Raw genomic sequence first — 19,922 nt, 5'->3', positions numbered from 1 at the left:
TTTTTTGGCATCAAGATTATTTACAGACACAAGCCTACTAATTTTCAAGCAACAAGAAATCTGAAGCAGGAAAACAGAAGTAAAAGTCCACCTCATTGCAAACTAGATTTTTACTTAGATATTTTTCAAAGCAAAAAGCAACACATTAAGGATGGAATGCAATAACCTGATCATGGACTGGCACTCCAATGACTCAAATAATTGTCTATAGATCTCTGCCTAAAAAATTCTTTAATGATCACATCTTCACTGCCTTCTGAGGTGGGAGTTCCAAATATACACAACTTTCAGAGAAAATATTTAGTCCACATTAATTAAACTAGAATTTTTGAGTATATTAGATTTTTTTAGATGAAAGAAAATATATGGAGTGATCTTTACTCAGACCATATGCATCAACGTCTCATAATTAATATTTTCAGTGGGAAAATGCTAATTAAACTACAGACCGTCAATTGCTACTTTGTAATATTGAATTGCAATTTTAGGACGACATGCATATTGTATGCATTAACCTGATATTAATAAGGAGCTATGCCTATGTTCAAACATTCACAACTACAGCTGAAGGTACACAGGGCAAATTCATCTGTCATGACCTAGTTTGCAGTTATGTAGTTATGAACAGACAAATTGGTGTCCTACCATCATTTTCAATGGATCAGTCATGTACTCAAGTCATAATAGAAACCATATAACTTCTTGTGAATATCGCAGCACAGAATATGAAGGATATGAAACTAGAATCAGTGGCTGGCTAAAATATTCAACCAGAACGGAGTCCGGGCAAATATTAGCATATCACATGGATTAGGAAATTCCATTCGCTAACAATTTATTTCCTGTTAGACCTAGGTCCATCTTTCATTGCATATGAGTATCATTTTGCTTTATAGTTCATTTTAAAGACGAGTTTCAATTGTTGGGTAGTTTGTGATTACAGAGAATTTTCTTTTTCAAGAACAAGTGTGGAAGCAGGCCAGGAGTGGGAAGGCTCCAGCTCAGTGGATGGCAGGGTTTTCCAATGGGATTAACTCCCTTCTCAGCCCCCGTGACATATGCGTATGCGATAAAAGGCCAAATTTTATTGGCAGCAAGTTCTGAAGACATTCAGAACTTTCTGGGCTCCAGTACCAGGTGCAATATTTAAAAGGCAGCTTGAAAATTATTTTTTCTTTGCGACCTAGGAGTATTAATCATCCTCTGCTCATTACCCCCTCACCCTGGGACATACCAGAGGCAAAAACCAACTTCCTGGTTTTGCAATGTCTCCCCAAAGGTTTTCCTGAAAGTTGCCCAAAAGAGATTATTTTCTGTATGCACAGCAACAAGGGACCATCCAGACTGATGAAGGCCTCCTGGACAGAAGGATATGCAGGTTTCCTCGTACCTCAAGGGAAGCTGACTCCAATGCTGTGTGTGGATGAATGATCAGTTTTACTTTGTCAAGATATGTGCTACTGCCTCCCTCTGTGCTTCATGCTTCTATAAGTTAGCATTCTCATGTTGCACTCTGGAGGATATTCCCTCAGAACGGTAAGTGCCAAGCATCTTCATTAGATCCTTCTTATGCAATCAATGTCTGTCACTTCGTTACAAATTTGCATTACTGACACCACAGTGATACTGTCTTTCACATATTTACCAGTTTTCACCCTTACAACATAAACAACAATACTTAGCAGCTCACACACGACTAAGAAAATGTACATATCTGATTGCTTTTCACCAAAGGCAAATAATGGCAAAAGAGAAGCCCCTTTTAAATTTCATTCCATCCACCTTGCCCTGTTAGGTATGCTGGAGTGAGCCACTGTGACTGCTTCCCTGAGACAGGATGATTGACTCATTAATGCCTTAATCCCAAAATTGTAAGGATTATACAATAACAAACTAGGCTGCATGTGATTGAGCTTCTCACAGTCTGATTGACATAGATGAGCATTACCCCTAATGTTGTAAGCATATTGACAAAGAGAAAGTTTGGTTGCAAAGGAGTTAAGTAGCAGAAGAAGCTTGTACCCATCAGAACTTGGGGGAAGAAATCTGTGCAGCCAGGTATACCTCATGTATATAGTCGGGTTTACAAACATGTTTTCCATTTTTGCCAGAGAGGATTGTGTCCATGCGCACAATTCCAGCAGGTTGGGTGGGATGTTAATGAGCATACCTGACAGATGCTGCTTGGCCTGCTGAGTTCATCCAGCTTCACAGTTTGTTATCAGCATGAATGCAAACCAGGTTCACAGAAAGATGACCCACCCAAACTGTTGTCAGAATTTACAGTAATGGCAAACCTTCAGCCTTCATAGGGAAATGAACATTAGCCACCAGCCCACTTGAAGAATCTTGACTACGATTCAAAATCCTGCCTAGAAGAGCATCAAACTAATTTTATCTGCTATCTGCTAAGGTCCTAAGTAACATAGAGAAAGGGAAATACAACACAAGATTCCCGAGTTTATTGTTGAAAATAATTACACAGAAGCTGACTGACAGGCACTTTACATATTGTAAGGATAAGTCAGTTCAACTGATTTATTGTGAGGCCTTGTAAAGTAATCAGCAAAACTCGGCAGTTATGTTTCTTTAAAATGTTTTGTGATTTGCAAGTGGCCAGATTGAAAGCATATGTTTCTGGGTTTCTAAACAGTGTTTGGATTTTACAGTTATATTAATAATTTCCCATATTGATTCTTACAATTAACTTTGGCATATATATATGTATATTAGAAAATAATTTTTGATTTCTAAAATTGTTTGATTAGAGATAGATTACTGTCTATTGGAAATGAGCACTGTTAGATTGCCTAAAGCTCCATACAATGGACTAGTCAGACAATATTTTGCTATGGTAGCAGCACAGGGAAAAATGGGAAATCTGCGTGCAACCAGTCAGTGTACCTCTGGGTAGAAGAGATGTTCCTACAGGAAACTACAAATCAAGAAAAATTCTACATTTGACTTCCAAAAGTGTAGTGAGCAATAATACATAGGTTCATACCTGAGTAAGTCTGGTCTCATCTTTATCATTCAAGTCTGCACATGGGCTTTGTGATAAAGAAACAAGTCTTTGAAGAACATTGAAAACCTGAATATAGATTTCTGAAGGAGTTCATTTCAGCAATATATGTTTCTGTAAGGCTATATTATCTTTTTAACTCATCGAAAGTTTCAAATCATTGCCTTGGCACTAATATAATTTCCCTTCTCAGGAAATTTTCATGTTTATTGTTATTCTATCATTTTATTCATGGACTACCAGCAAATGAACATTTTGTGTTGCGCATATTATAATTACCAACTGAGCACCACCAAGGCGGAGATATTGATTCATGACAATCAAACAAATCAATATTTTCCTTCCATTAACAAGATTTCAGAATCCACCCTGATCGCAATTGATGCATCAGGGACACCAATTCTGACCTTCAACCATAAAAAAACTGCAAATGTGAAGTTGGATATCAACGAGCCAGAGTAGAAACTAGCTCCATGTGAATAGTTCTTCACAATCAAAATAAAAGCTGGACCCTATAATTTAAATCTTAATGTTGTAATAATTTAAGGTAAATACTCTTTGGGTGTTATAAGACAGAACTTTAAATGAGAAACTATTGGATATGACAGATTTAACAAGGAATTAAATACTGTCTCAAGTGAAAAGCACAGAGGCACTTGTTTCCACATGGAGCAATTTCAGTTTGCAATCAGTGACCATGAATTACTTTATTATTTACTCATAGGACATTGATGTTGCTTGCTGGACAGCATTTGTTACCTGTACCAAGCAGCCTTTAAGAGGATGATGGTGAGCTGCGTTCTTGAATCACTGCAGTCCATGCATGGCTCTTTAAGGAGGGAATTCCAAGATGATGAATCTGTGACACTGAAGGAATAGTGAGATAATTCCAAACTAGGATGGTGAATGATTTGGAGTGGTAAATATGGGTGGTGGACATCCCATCAATGAATTAGCATTGATGAATACTGAAGGAGTTGCAGCTGTACATTGAGGGTATGAGAATGTGGATTGTAGGAGACATAACTGGCTCCACATTTTGCCAGGAGTATGCTGCCATATTCCACTGTCCACATGAGCATTTTAAAGTTGAGTGAGGCTAGATCACAGACCAAATGCAAACACCCTAGTGAACCAGTACTTCCTCGAACTATATTTTTCTATTACACAGGCGTCCAACATTTGTGTATGGCAATGGTTTTAGGAGCAGAAGTCAATTTGTCAGCAACTTGGATTGACATGTGCGAACCTACCAGTGGCTGCACTGTGTAACAGGATGTGCCAAACAGCAACAGCAGTGTGCAATAGACAGAGCTAAGCACAGACAGTGGATCAGATCCAAGCTCAGCAGTCCTGTCATGTCCAGTTGCAGAATAGTCCACAAATAAGCATCTCACTGGAGGAGGACACTCTGCAAATGTTTTCATGGATGTGGACTTCCACTGCTGTGGGTCTGTGGTCAAATGTATGTTAGTCTAGGGTAACACTGGCAGTTTTTTTTTCATCTAATGAACCAATTGGGTTTAATAATAATCACCTTTGCTAACTTTTAATTCCATGGTTGCTAACTAAATTTAACTTCCAGCAATTGCCATAGTTGGATTTGATCCCATGTTTCCCATGCATGAGTTTGGGCCTCTACATGCCACTATTTCACTATTGGGATGATAAGTGGCAGGCAATTTTGTGCCACGCAACTGCCAGCAATGGCTACGCCCGACAAGAGAGAACCTAACCATTGCCCCTTGTCAGTTAATAGCAGTACTATTACTGAATCCCCTACGATCAATATCTGGAGGCTTGACTAGAAACCAACCTTGACCATGCATACAAGTACTGGGGCTACTGAAGCAAGTCAGAGGCCAGTAACTTGTGCTGTACATAACTCACCTCCTCTCTTTCCAATCTTCACTCACCATATAAAAAACATAAATCTAGAATCTGTGGGAAAATGCTCCACTTGTTTTGACTATTGCAGCTCTTAAAAATATCTTGACACCACCTGAGCCAAAAGATTCCATTTGATACACACCTTATCCTCTACGTTCAAAAGTCATGCCCTCACCATTGACACACAATGGCAGCAATGTGTACCAGCTATAAGATGCACTCAGTAACCCACCAAGTCTACTGTAACAACCTCTACTACTTAGGAGGACAAGAGCAACAGTTAGGCATTTAAATGGTTATTGGATAAAAATATGGATGATAACGGAATAGTGTAGGTTAGATGGGCTTCAGGTTGGTTCACAGGTCAGTGCAACATCGAGGGCCGAAGGGCCTGTACTACACTGTAATGTTCCATGTTCTATGTTACATTGAAATGCTCCCAACTAAAAGTTTCCCTCCAAGCCACTCATCATTCTGACTTGGATCTATATCACCATTCCTACACTGTCGTAGCGTCAAGTTCCTAGAATCTCTTTTCTAACAGCACTGTGGGTGTATTTGCATCCCAAGGTGTGCAGCATTTCAATAAGATAGCTCACTATTATCTTCTCATGGTCTATTACTGAAATAATTCCACAGAGGCTGGTATTCCATCACCAAGTCATCCTTTATTTACATATGGAAAGTCCTTGACACTGATCCAGCTTCCTCAGAGTAAACTCCCAAAATGCCAGGATGTCTGACACTCCTGTTAATGTCTCTAACCTGGGCTCCCAGACTGACCAGATCAACAGCCCCAATCAGGGAACTCATAGTCTATGAGGTCCATCTAGCTGACCTCATTACAATCATTGCAATTAGGGTTGGATTATAACTTCTGATCTAGCCATCAATCATGGTAACCATAATCTCATGAATGAATGATAAAATAAATAAGTTTTCAAGATGGCATCTGTTTATAATGGGCACAAAAGTAGGTTTAATTGTAATAACTTACATTCAGACAACAAAGCCCAGTCTGGTTATTAATCCTCTTGGCCTTGTTATGACTGAGATACAAGGAGTGTACTGAGTCTTTCTCTTTTCTCATTCCTTCATGGGTCTCAAAATAGTTTTTTTTAATTCACCCAGTTTCCACTTGAACGATAACATGTTTTCTCTATATTAGATTTAGAGCAAAAGGTTCCATCAACCAAGTTTCTTACTGAACACAAAGTTATTGATATTAATAAAACAAAACATATTTTTCAAAGCTGCAATTAGTTAACATTTTGTAATATGAAAAAATAAGTGTTTACCTCTTTAAATAATCCCAAACACACCCATTCCCATTCACATTTGGGAGAGAAGAAAAATAGATTTCTGTCAACAGAGATTCTGTTTGAGAAAATTCACTTTTAGCCAATAAAATCTTAGCTCTTGAAGGCAATGAAAGGAGAAGGTGTGAAATGTTCAGACAGCTATTGGTCCAGTATTCTGGTAGGTGTTGACTGATTATCAACACAGTTAGATGCTTTGTTGATGCACTTGCAAACACAGCATAGCAAAGTCTTCCAGTTCAAGAGGACAATCAGGCCTCACAATGGATTTCCCACAAAGATACTTGAGAATTAGGAGATGTGCTGAACACTTTCTTTCAGCAATCTTCCCAAACTGAAAATGTTAAACCATCTGCAAAATACTGTTTAAACAGACAGCATAAAAATGCAGTCATCAAAACAGTCAGGTGTTTTCAGTGAAGGGAGTTCATTCAACCAAGATCAACAATTTCTCGAATTACGTAGTTTCCAAGAAATGCCTTGTTAAAAAAAGCTCTAATGTCTTTTTATTAATCCTTTAAAAACAATTTTGATCCACAGGATTTAAAATAAATTTGTTTTCCCACAATCTTACATAAATCAAGTCCATAAATTGTTATTAAATATGTAATCATAGCAGCATGAATGATTTAGCAACTGACTGCTTTAGCCTGCTGCACTATTAAGCATAACCTGGAAACTGTTAAACTGGAATCAAAATTTATCATTGGTGCTAAGGCACCAAAGATCAACTTAAAGTGAAAGGCATGCAGCTAATGTTAAACATGACAGAGCCTGATGTGAAAAGATAAAATATGAAACTGCCTTTAGCAAGCTAAATGAACAGAAGTAAGTGTTTTCTGACATTTCATTCATATCAGAACTGCCCCGCACTTCTCCACACTTGTACGTATACTATTATTACAGAATCTTTTCACATTACTTAATGCTTTCTATGTACCTTTCTGGGTGAGCATTAACAAACTTAGATCCTTCAGAGATAGTAAGAACTGCCAATGCTGGAGTCAGAGATAACACAGTGTGGAGTTGGAGGAACACAGCAAGCCAGGCAGCATCAGGGGAGCAGGAAAGTTGACATTTCAGGTTGGGACCCTTCTTCAGAAATGGGGGAGGGGGAAGGGAGCTCAGAAATAAATAGAAAGAGGAGGCGTGGAGCTGGAAAATGTCGATGGGATGGTGATTGGTGAGTACAGGTAGGCAGTGGTGGGGATTGGCCAATGAGGTAGGTGGGACTGATAGTTGGGAGAGAAAATGGACAGGTTGTGTTAGGTCAAGGAGGCGGGGATGAAAGGGAGCGTTGGTCATGGGATGAGGCTGGGGTTTGGGGAAGGTTTGAAACTGGTAAAATCCACTTTTAGGGCATTGGGTTGTCAGCTCCCAAGGCAGAATATGAGGTGCTGCTCCTCCAGTTTGTGGATGATGTCATTGTGACACTGGAAGAGGTCAGATTGGACATGTTACCCGGCGAGTGGAAAGGGGAGTTAAAATGGTTTGCCGCCAGAACGTCTTGTCATTTGTCGTGAACAAAGTCCAGGTGCTCTACAAACAGTCTCTGAGCCTCCGCTTGGTTTCACCAATGTAGAGGAGGCCACATCAGGAGCAGTGGATGCTGTAGACATTGGCGAATGTGCAGGTGAACCTCTGTCTGATGTGAGAGGATTTTTGGTTCCTTGGATGGAGGTGAAGTGGGAGGTGTAGGGGCAGGTGCAGCACTTCCTGTAGTTGCAGAGAAATGTGCGGGGGATGGTGGGGTAAGTGGGGAGTGTGGAGCAGATGAGGAAGTCATGAAGAGAGCGATCCCTACGAAAGGCAGATAGGGGTGGGGAGGGATTTGAATGGTGGGTTTGAATTGTAACTTAGATCCTTTCCCTCAACATCAAGTCTGTGGTTCTGTTAATTTTCCATACAACAGTGGTACCACTACAAAAATATTTCATTGGCTATAAAAAGGCTTTCACTACTGTGAAAGGCACTATATAAATGGAAACTCATTGATTTTTTCTATCTTCAGGAAAATAGCTGAATATAGTCTTCACTGCAGAGTCTTATCATTCTGATGTGCTGAGAGTGATTGTAGTTTTGGAGGGAAATGCCAGGAAAGAATTAGAGAATTTCAGAGACCAGTGAGGAAAGGAGGCCACAAATGAGATGGTGAACTTTAAAATACATGAAGACAACAGGAAGTTCAAAGGTGAAAGTTGGAAGAGGAATAATATATTGTCATTCACTCTTTTAATTAAGCAAACAGGTAATATACCATAATAGAGATTACTTGTTGGTGTAATCATCTAATGGACAAAATGTGAGAGACAATGGTGTTGGAAATTACTTGGAGTGAAACTGGAGGACAGAACACAGATACAGAGGAAGTAGCAATTTGGGCATATTAAGGGCATCTCTTTCTTTGCGTTTGGACAGGCTATCAACACACAACATAAAATCCTAATGAGTTAATTGAAAACTAACCTGCTTCAAAGTGCCTACTTAGAATATCACTTTACATGCGCATGAGAAAATATCTTTAAAAATCAATCAAAAATGCAATTCAAAATAAATAATTATGAATTGATTAATTTATTCTAGTCACTGGATAACAGTTCAATTGGATGTGGTACAAAATTTGAGATCCTAAAACTAACGAATAATGTGAGATCTTCAGAAGCACAATCTCTCACACAGTCCAAACTAACTTTCATTTATCAGTGCTATGTGTTTTGAACATGTTTTTACTTTGTTTAACATCATTCTCATTTAGACCAGGGTCTGAGAAAGTTCATTAATTTGATCAATGTTCTAGTTATCTGCATGTTTTTATGGACAAGATGATGTGAACACCCTCTCTACCTTCCTAAAGCACACATTATTTAAATTCAACTGTCATAGAATAGATTTTCCTTAATACGATTTTGCACATGCTTTGGTAAAAACCCAATAGCAGAATCATCAATTAGCACTACTGGTCTGTCCTATTCTTCCTCAGAACCAGGAGGGTTAGTGTGTAGTTGTGACACATTATTTTGCCGAGGGATTTGCATTTTAAGTGTACATTTACTGTACATCATGAAACAAATCAGATTGGCATATTCTATTTAGGTGCATACATAAATAAATATGTGAATTTGGACAACATGTAAAAGTCCATCCACCCTATAAATGAGCCAAGCACCTTTTTCTTCTTTAATGTAGCTATGATCTCCAAGCAAGAATTTGAAACTGAAACTTTATGATGCATTGCGGCAGTTTCACCAATACAAAAGCAGAAGAAAAAGCATGGTGAGAAAGTTTAAATATATTTATGACAGATATTTATGCTAGTCCACATGCTTCTGGGTCTGAGTGTTAAACTTATCAGGATTTTTATTTTAATTTATAAAAATTGTCTCAACATTGTGCGTGTATGTGTGCTTTCGGAAATAATTGGTGGTGAGCATGGGCTGCTATTGTGTAATTTAGATCGTTGGTGCCAGCAAACATGGCCATATTCCATTAACCTGATCCTTTTTCTCTTTTATTTTTGCATCAAACATTATAAAAGGATTTGCATTAATAAATAGGATTCTACTCAGTGGTTGAATGGAGTTAAAATCTGCATTTGAAGTTTTTCAAAAAAAACTTAATCCATTTAACCTTCATTTCATAATGATTTGGAAAGTAATCCAATGCAAATGTTACTTAAACTATATTTATTGAACTTCTGATATTTGCAAGAAGGCCCAGAAAGTATTTGTCAGTAGCTGTTCATTCAGATTCTTCTGCTTTTGTGGGTGGTGAGCTCTGAGTGGGGAGGGACGTGTAATTAGGCTGGGTGGGGGCAGAGCTGAACCCTGCTGCCACAACCAGAATCACATTCTCGGGAGTTGCGGGGGGGGGGGGGGGGAGGTGCGGGGGGGGAGGGGGGGAGGGGGGGGGTGGGGGGGTGCGGTTGGCGGTGGTAATGATCATGGTTGAAGGTTTTGCCATTGTACACAACCACCATCTTTGGAAGGATAACCATATCCTAAGGTTGAGTCTTGACAACCTGTAGGTTGCTCCATTGGTGGAGCTTCATTTTTGGCTTTGTGCAGACTTTTTAGAAGGGACTGTTGCTTACACCGCAGGCCTGTGTTTACAAACTTCCACTGACAGGCACAATGCAACTGCATCAGCAGCACATGGGACAAAGCAAGGAACTGATCCAAGTCAACACCTCTGTAGGTACATTTCCTTAAAATCATTTTCTTCTTCTATTCTACCCGGCTAGCCATTATCACCTGCTCTCTCTGGAAAGGGCTGTTGAGATTAGCCCAGCTCTGGTTGTATTGTCCCCATCTCTGAGTCAGGAGGCCTGGGATCATGCTCCACCTGCTCCAGAGGGATTCTGTAACATATCTGAACAGGTTCATTAGAAAATATCTGACATTGCGACAGGCTATTGTCAGATGAAGTGCACAGGAGGGGAAACTGTGCAGGTCAATTGTTAATACTAGAGGAAGGGTGGGTGATATCCTTGACAAAGACAAGTAATGTCTGATTTAGGAACTGGACATCAGGAAGGATGGTCTCTGTGGAGAGCTACGGCTGCCCCTCTCCCTATGCCCTCCAACTCCTTGCCTTGCTTACCTGTGCCATTAGTACCCGTTAATACTGGAACTCTGGTGGCTGTCCTTATCACAGAGCCTCCTTAGTGGTGTTGCTGAGCATAAGAGCTTCCAGCCTCTAGCTGGTCTGCAGCAGTCACCATTTGGGATTACTCTCCCTCAGGTCTTGATTTCAGGAAAGATCTGTGAGCCAGTAACCTTATGATTGGCGTGTGATTTGGTGGGTCTTTCGAAAAAGAAAACGCAGGACAGGTTTCTTGCCATTTTGCTAACAGGCAAGGACTCCAACACCACTACAATCTTAATAATTCAACTGCGGGACATAATGTTTATAATACTGGGAGGTCCTCACTAACATAAATAAATTAAATGATGGCTCCTGAGATAGCAGCTTTATTTCGCTTTAGCAGCATGGATTAAACTGGCAATGCTTGTAGTTGAAAATGGAGATATTTGTTTTGTTTTTGTGATTTAATGCATGTTGTACCTTTCTGTAACACCTATTTATGAAGAGAAGCCATTGGCATTACTCATATTTCAGGTTCTAAGTACTCCTTTTATGGACTTACTGAAAGCAAACAAGAAATCTTACACTTCTGTTAAAACCCATCAGATTGCAAATTGATTTTTCGACAAAGTCTAGCACTATTCACATTTATGAAACCATATCTTCACAACCTTATTTCCTCTGAGCTTGCTTCGCTTGTAAAGAGATTTTCTGTTATAAAAGCCATGAAGTGATTTGAGTATTGCTACCTGATCTTCATTGGCTGTGCACATCTCTTAACTCATTTTACACCTGTGGACTGTCAAGCTTTCATTTATCAGCAGCCCTTAAGTTTAAAACAAAGTTAACCTGGCACACTAACATACAACCTGGAGAATTTTGGGCATTTGACAATGTAACTACTTTTAGGCAACTAATCCTAGTTTTTCATAAGTTGCCACCATTTCTAAAGTAGAAAGTGTGAGCCAGGACTAAAAAATATTGTATTATTGGACTAATATTTCTTTCAGCAAAATCTGCAAGGTAAAATTTGACCAGAAATACCTTTGATATTTTCCAAAAATCTAATATATCTTTACAGAATGGCCAACTATAAATAATACAAACTTGATTAATACAAGGGATTACAAAAATACAACACTGAGTCCAACTTAACTGGTCAAAGTAACAAAAACCAAAAGAACTGTAGATGCTGTAAATCAGGAGCAAAAACAGAAGTTGCTGAAAAAGCTCAGCAGGTCTGACAGCATCTGTGAATAAAAAAACAGAGTTAACTTTTCGGGTCCAGTGACCCTTTCTCAGTTCTGATTTTATGGATGTCCAAGATAAAATCAAGTCTTTCTCACTATGGTCATTATAATCAATGCACACATAATCAAAGATACAGAAAAATGTTATGTTTATATTTTGTAGGTGATAAGCTTGTTTTTAGTAACATTTTAAAGCTGTCACAACTTTTTTTCACTTGAGATGGACACATTGGTTTAAAATTAATACCAGAAACTATGGCCATAAAATTCAAGGTGAAGTATGTAATAATTATGCCTAACAAACCAGATCAAATCTATTCCTTTCTCCTTATTTCAAATGTATACATTTAGTTCAACTGCCAGCCTTCCAAGCAAAGTAGGAGAAATTGGCTTTCATTGATGCTTTTCAATTAATTATCTAACAGTTTCCCTTCTCGAAATTAAAAGAATGCTAATGCGACTTCAATTTCACTGAGTGAAATTAAATATTGTGACATGGGTCAGCGCCCACGATTCACCATTTGATGAGTTTTCTTTTCTCTAGACAGTGCTGACTGGGAGAGATACTGAGTGAGAAGCAGCTGCTGCCCCTTAAAAGGACAGTCACTACATGTTCCTTTACTTTGATACAGACTGAAGAATTACTTCACCAGAAACATGGGACGTTATTTATTTTCACCCACAGTCCGGGAGTAGTGCCAAACTCAAAAGAAGGAAAGATGAACAGAAAAAAAAACCTTTAAAGATAGAATTAAATTAAAATAGGAAGCAAAGTAACTAATAACGAGGAATCTTTCTTATAGTCAGTTGATGATTTTTAAGAGCAATTATAAAAAAAAGACGTAAAAGCTCTTGTCAGTGCCAGTCAAACTGCTTTATGTCTGATGCCATTCTTTTCCTGAACCGCCCTGTGTTAACCAACCTTTGTCTGTCCCATTCTCCTCTTCTCCACAATGATTTGCAGCCCTGGTTCTGGCCAATTTCACCGCAACTTCACTAGAACATACAAAAATGAATATATTCTAACTTAAAATTTGCATGTAAGCTCCATCAAATTAAATGGTTGTTTCCAAATAGTGAAGTTAAAGGTAGCTGAAATTATGTTATGAGTTTCAAATTCTCACCTTTAACTCGAACGACATGTATCTAGGCAACTGGAAATAAAAGTTGTCACAGTTGGACAGCTTCGCAACTTTATTAATATTGGTTCTAAAATGAACCACAGACACAATTTGTAGAAGACTTCCCTTTAGAGACTGTGAACAACCAGAAACCAGTGATAACTATAATATATGATAACTTTTAAATGAAAAATGGTTAGGATAAAATCATAAAATCCAATGGAGGCAATTAAATGCTTTTGCAGTTTCAAATGGAGCCAAGTTAAAGGAAGTAGAATTTAAAAATGCAAATTTTTGAAAACTTTATGCTCTAAATTCAACATTATATCTCTATTTTGATAAATTGACTAAATTATTATGAATTTTAAACCACAGTTTCCTCTTTTATTTATATTACATTCAAAATGTTATGCATTTTTAAAGGGCCTAATGCTTACTGAAAAGCAATTTACAATGAGTTCTGCATGATAAAATAAAGTTATTTCTAAGCTCTTAGTTTTATGGAATGGGGATCATACGCGTACTGCCTTTTAATAGGTAGATGTAGCTTTGAAAAAGGCTAGAAGATGCTTAAAATGTACAACACAGTACACTTTCCACCAAATATGTGAATACATAATTGAGGCAATAACTTAAAATTCAGAGAATTTATCTGGTTTCAACTGCAGAACATTGCAATTCATTTCTTAAGGGTCCAGTAGAAATTTGTAAATTTCCCATTTACTATTATAATTAATGCTTTTTAAAGCTCAATTATAACAGCAAACTGTAGTTTTCTCGAATTAATAATGATTTTGGTCCTTTTTCCATTCAATCTGTTATCTGATAATTAGCTATTCCAGTAAATGTTTTATCCCAAAGCCATGGCTCTCAGCATGACAAATCTTATTTCAGTAGTCACCCATTAAAAAAGGATTCCTGGAAGAAACCAAGGCAAAAGCTCGAAGTCTCAGTCTCAGTCTCTTGTGGTTCATATTACATTTCTGCCCAAATACAGGCACATGCTAAAACAGCACTGAAGACAGATTTGCTTTTCTTATGTACACATTGCAGAGAAATGTTGCAATTCCTGTCAATCTGAGAAAAATAGCTTGAGATGCTGTATCAAACAAATATCAGTATTTACATTGACAATTACTGTTCCCAGATTTTATTTTGGGAAGTTGGAGAAGTAATAGATTTGTTTCTGTCATTTACAACTCCTTGATCTAGTTTGTTCATAGAATCTCTACAGTGTGGAAACAGGCTGTTTGGCTCAACAAGTCCACTCTGACTCTGAACAGCATTCCAAAAAGACTCACCCTCCTATCCTATCCGTGTAACCCTGCATTTTCCATGGCTAACCCACCTAACTTACACATCCCTTGACACTATGGGTAATTTAGCATGGCCAATCCACATAACTTGCACTTCTTTGGACTGTGGGAGAAACCAGAGCACCTGGTGCAAATGCTACACAGACAGCCACCCAAGGCAGGAATTGAACCTGCGTCCTCGTCGCTGTGAGGCAGTAGTGCTAACCACTGAGCCATTATGCTGCCCTAATGAAACAAGCGTGGATGCTGTAAATCTGAAACAAAAATAGGAACTGCTGGAGAAATTCAGTAGAGCTGGCAACATCTGCGAAGATAAAACCGTGTTGATGTTTTGGGTTCAGAACCTGAACAAGGATCACTGGACCTGAAATGTTAACTCTGCTTTCTCTCCACAGATGCTGCCACAGCTAATGAGTTTTTCCATCAATTTCTGTACTAATTTCTTTAATTGTCTCATTTTCCACCACTACATACCCTCCAACTTTTAACTTGCACAATTACTGTGTTGTCAATTAATTATTAATAAAAATGGAAAACGTTGGAAATCTGACAAAGGTTGATCTAAAACATTTACTCTGTTTGTAGGTACTGCCAACCCTGTTGGGTTTTCAAGCATTTTCTGCGAGACTTTCAACCATATTTTGCTCTAGTATTAATCTCTCAAAAACTTCTACCTTCTTTTTTGTTTCCTTCCCCTCCACAACACCCCCTCTCCCGACCCTTACACACACCCCAAATTTCCATCACCACTTCCCTTAGCTTTGTACTAACTGAAAAAAAAACATTAAACTTTCTAGTCTTGACCAAAGATCATTGACCTGAAGCTTTGGGCAACATTTGAACTGTGGAAGTAGGTCAGTTTGAACAATTAAAGATCTCATCTATTTTCTCTCCACGGAAACTGCCCAACCCACAAAACATTTCCAGCATTTTATGTTTCAGTTTCTGATTTTCAGCTCCTGCATTATTTATTTGTTGTTTATATTGTGCCCTGTGTTGTTTTCAGTAATTCCCTCCATTGAAGTTCCTCTACATTCAAGAGTAATCTACATTTTGAATGTTAAGAAAATCAGTGAATCTGGTTACTTAGGGCACAAAGCTGGAACGGGTGGTCAATGCAAGTTAGAACATTTCATAAAGAACAAAATGAATAATCTTTGGATTTGCAGAAGTAGTACAAATTGGTAGGAGTGGGAGGAATAACTTTGATTTTTTGATAGATATTTGAAACTAACATTGAAAAGAACCGATTACAAATAAACGTTTTTTGCCAACCCAAGTTAAATGGTTGAAATAAAGTGATTGAGGCAATAACTTGCTGCTGGCTATTTGGTAAGCAGGCAGGTAGGAACCTTCCATCTCTCCATATATTGTAATGAAAGGTTTTTACTTCAAGTCACTGTTTTCACTGAAGCTATTGCTTACCAGTGCAGTCAACTCAATTTGTAATGCTGAACATAGCTAATGGATTGATATTCAAGCAAATCACAAAATTTTGATAACGACAGCAATTTAAAGCAGCGCTTTCGAAGCTCATTATTTTTGCTTGAAGGTGGTATTTTGCTCTGATTACTTTCTCCTGTGGTTGAATCTTTCAAGCCACTGCCAATTGTTGTTCAATGGTTGCTTGCAGTAGACATCTTTGTATTTGTACTCGAAGATCATTAAGAATCCTTTCAAACAAAGTTTCTCTGATGCCAATGTCATTCATGAATATCTTAATTTTTCCTACTCTGAGTCAACCAGCTGAACGTCAGATTCTTCATTTCCATGAAAACATTGTTGAGTGTTGACTGAAGCTGATCAGCGATAACTGTTGCTGACTTGCTATGATAGAGCAATGCGATCACCAGACTCAGCAAAACGATGATCGATAATTTAAGAAGCATTGCCGGCAAATGGGGATTATTGCTGTTAGCTGATAAAAATACAAATAGAACACAAAAATTCAACATTATATCCTTTTATATCATTACAACAGTCTTCAAATTTCAAAAAATAATGCATCTTAGCAAAAGAAGTCATGATCAGAATATGTATTATTGCGTCAGTTTACATGTCTCTAAGCTAACACTTTGATAGCAGGCAATGAGGAACTGGAGACTAACTGAATTCAATGATTGATTTGAACCAGGCTTATGAGCTCAGAATAGTCAGTTTAATAATATTAATTCTAATTTTCTCTTTTGGTTTTAAAGTTAACTGGAAACCTAACAGGCAGTCTGACTTCACCTCCCGTGTCTTCTTCTCTCTCCCATAACTGTGTCGTGGCAAATATTATTGCACTGTAGCTACTTTGATAACATTGATCAATTGCACACAATTTCAACATGATTATTAAATATGCTTCATCAATTCCCATTAAACATCACAGTAATGCTGAGCCATGGAACGTAGTACAGCAATACAATGAATTGTGCCACTTTTTGTGCATACTCGTGGAATTAAAAGTCTGCTCTCAGGGATGGAATTCCTTCATAACACCTCTGCAATACATCAATATGCTAAATAATTAACGCATATCTCCTTTCCTGTATATTCCAATCTCTTTACTTAAACAGTTTGTTCGGTGTCAGTGTCAGGCATCTCCCACTTATTTACTCAAAGTCTGTCATTAGCTAGTCCTACAATTTTGAAGTGTTCTTTTGATGACACTGTCTACGAGATTGAGAATTCCCTTTTCTTTGCAGATAATAGAAGTGACTTTTCTTTATATAACACCTTGCATTATCTCAGCCAATGAACTACTTTAAAATTGTACCCACTATTGTAATTTAATAAAAGCAATGGTTGACACATGAATGCAGAACAGGACTGGGTCTCTTGGGCCTTTGAGCCTAGTCAGCCATTCGATAAGATCCTGGCTGATCTGTTTTTAATCTCAAGTCAACATTCCTGCATATCCCAGATAATGTTTCAACCCATTGGTAATGAAAAATCTATCTATCAGTGCTGTAAAAATATTTAAAGATTTTTCATCCATTGCATCTTGAGGAAGGGAGTTCCAAAAACTCATAACTGACAGAAAAAAATGTTACTTCATCTTAGTTTTAAATGGGTGACTCTTTATTACTAAAATGAGACCCCCTGGTTCCAGATTCTCCGACAAGAGGAAATATGCTTTCAACATCCACCCAATCAATTCCCCATAGGATCCAATACGTTACAGTTTAAATCACCTCTGACTCTTTTAAACTCCAGCGGATACAGATTTAGCCTCTCTAGCCTTTCCTCAAAAAGCAATCCACTCCTCTCATTCCAGATATTAGTCTAATAAACTTACAGTAAACTGCTTCAAAAGCATTAAGATCCTTCCGTGAATACTGTGACCAGTACTACACACAATATTCCAGATGTAATCTCACAAATTCCCTGTATAACTGAAGTATAACTTCCATACTCTTACATTCAATTCCCCTCACAATAAAATTTACTTCCCTGATTTCTTGTTTAACCTGCATACTAACCTTCTGTGATTCATTCACTACAATAACCAGATCTCTCTGCACCTTCTCACCATTTAGATCATATGCTTCTTTTTCACTCCTTCTGACAAAATGGTCAATTCACATTTTTCCACATTGTACTCCATTTGACACTTCTTTGCCCACTCACTTCACCGATCTATATCTCTTTCTAGGCTCCTCGTGTCCTCTTCACAACTCACATTTCAACTTATCTTTGTGTCATTAGCATATTTAGCTACAATCCTTCAATTTCTTCATAAAAATCATTTATATAAATTATAGTTGAGGTCCTAGCACTAACTCCTGTGGGGTTGACATTCATGACATCCTGCCAAACTGAAAAAGACCCTTTCTTCCTACTCTCTGCTTCCTGTTAGCTAGCCAACATTCTGTGCATGCCAATTTGTTACTCTCCAGACTATGAGCTTTTATTTTCTGCAATAACCTTTGACATTGCATCTTAGCAAATACGTTATGGGAATCAATATGTGATACATTCCCTGGTTCCCTTTTATCTACAGCACGAGTTACTTCTTCAAAGTATACTAATAAATTAGTTAAATATGATTGAGCTTGGATAAACAATGTTGGCTCTGCCTGATTACTTTTAGCTTATCCAGGGGCCCTCTTATACCATCCTTAATAATAGCTTCGAACATTCTCCCTGTGACCAAATGTTAAGCTAATAGGCTGATAATTTCCTGCTTTCTGCCTTCCTCCTTGTTGAATAGAGGAATTACATTAGTAATTTTCCAATCCAAAGGAGACTTCCACAAATCTAACGAGTTTTAGAAGTTTAGAACCAACGCATCAACTGTTTCATTATTACATTTAAGATCCTAGGACGAAATCCAACAGGACCTGAGGACTGTTCATTTTGCAGTTCCAACAATTTACTCAGTACTACTTTCCTAGTAATTGTAATTATCTTCAGTTCCTCCCTCCATTTAAATTCCTAATTCACAGCTATTTTCAGGTGTGACTTGTTTAGTCTCTAGTGAAAACTGATGCAAAATATGTGTGCAATTCCTCTGCCAACACTTTATCCTCCATTATTAATTCCCCAGACTCATTTTTTTACAAGATAACAAAGTGTGAAGCTGGATGAACACAGCAGGCCAAGCAGCATCTCAGGAGCACAAAAGCTGACGTTTCGGGCCTAGATCCTTCATCAGAGAGGGGCTGGGGAGAGGGTTCTGGAATAAATACAGATAGAGGTGGAGGCAGACCGAAGATGGAGAGAAAAGAAGATAGGTGGAGAGGAGAGTATAGGTGGGGAGGTAGGGAGGGGATAGGTCAGTCCAGGGAGGACAGACAGGTCAAGGAGCTGGGATGAGGTTAATGCGTAGGAAATGGAGATGCAGCTTGAGGTGGGAGGACGGGATAGTTGACAGGAAGAACAGGTCAGGGAGGCAGGGACAAGCTGGGCTGGTTTTGGGATGCAGTGGGGGAAGGAGAGATTTTGAAGCTTGTGAAGTCCACATTGATACCATTGGGCTGCAGGGGTCCCAAGTGGAATATGAGTTGCTGTTCCTGCAACCTTTGGGTGGCATCATTGTGGCACTGCAGGAGGCCCATGATGGACATGTCGTCTAAGGAATGGGAGGGGGAGTTAAAATGGTTTGTGACTGGGAGGTGCAGTTTTTTATTGCGAACTGAGAGGATGTCTTCTGCAAAGCGGTCCCCAAGCTTCCACTTGGTTTCCCCAGTGTAGAGGAAGCCGCAATGGGACAGTGGATACAGTATACCACATTGGCAGATGTGCAGGTGAATATCTGCTTAATGTGGAAAGTCATCTTGGGGCCTGGGATGGGGGTGAGGGAGGAGGTGTGGGGGCAAGTGTAGCATTTCCTGCAGTTGCAGGGGAAGGTGCCGGGTGTGGTGGGGTCAGAGGGGAGTGTGGAGCGGACAAGGGAGTCACGGAGAGAGTGGGCTCTCCAGAAAGCAGACAAG

At 38.6% G+C, this 19,922-nt stretch overlaps 1 protein-coding gene across 5 annotated transcripts in view; it reads right to left on the bottom strand.

Annotated features, from left to right (window-relative positions):
- Positions 1-13,562: 13,562 nt before the first annotated feature.
- LOC125455788 (uncharacterized) overlaps positions 13,563-19,922 on the bottom strand; it is a 55,527-nt gene continuing 49,167 nt past the window's right edge. For all 5 annotated transcript variants that reach the window (XM_048538243.2, XM_048538240.2, XM_048538245.2 and 2 more), the window contains one exon: positions 13,563-16,420. In XM_048538243.2, coding sequence (XP_048394200.1) covers positions 16,221-16,420 — 200 coding nt within the window. In that variant the 3' untranslated portion in view covers positions 13,563-16,220. The remainder of the gene's footprint in view (positions 16,421-19,922) is intronic.

Source organism: Stegostoma tigrinum, chromosome 10 (assembly GCF_030684315.1).
Source record: "Stegostoma tigrinum isolate sSteTig4 chromosome 10, sSteTig4.hap1, whole genome shotgun sequence".
Taxonomy (NCBI): Eukaryota; Metazoa; Chordata; class Chondrichthyes; order Orectolobiformes; family Stegostomatidae; genus Stegostoma; species Stegostoma tigrinum.
This window is presented reverse-complemented; position numbering and strand designations above follow the sequence as displayed.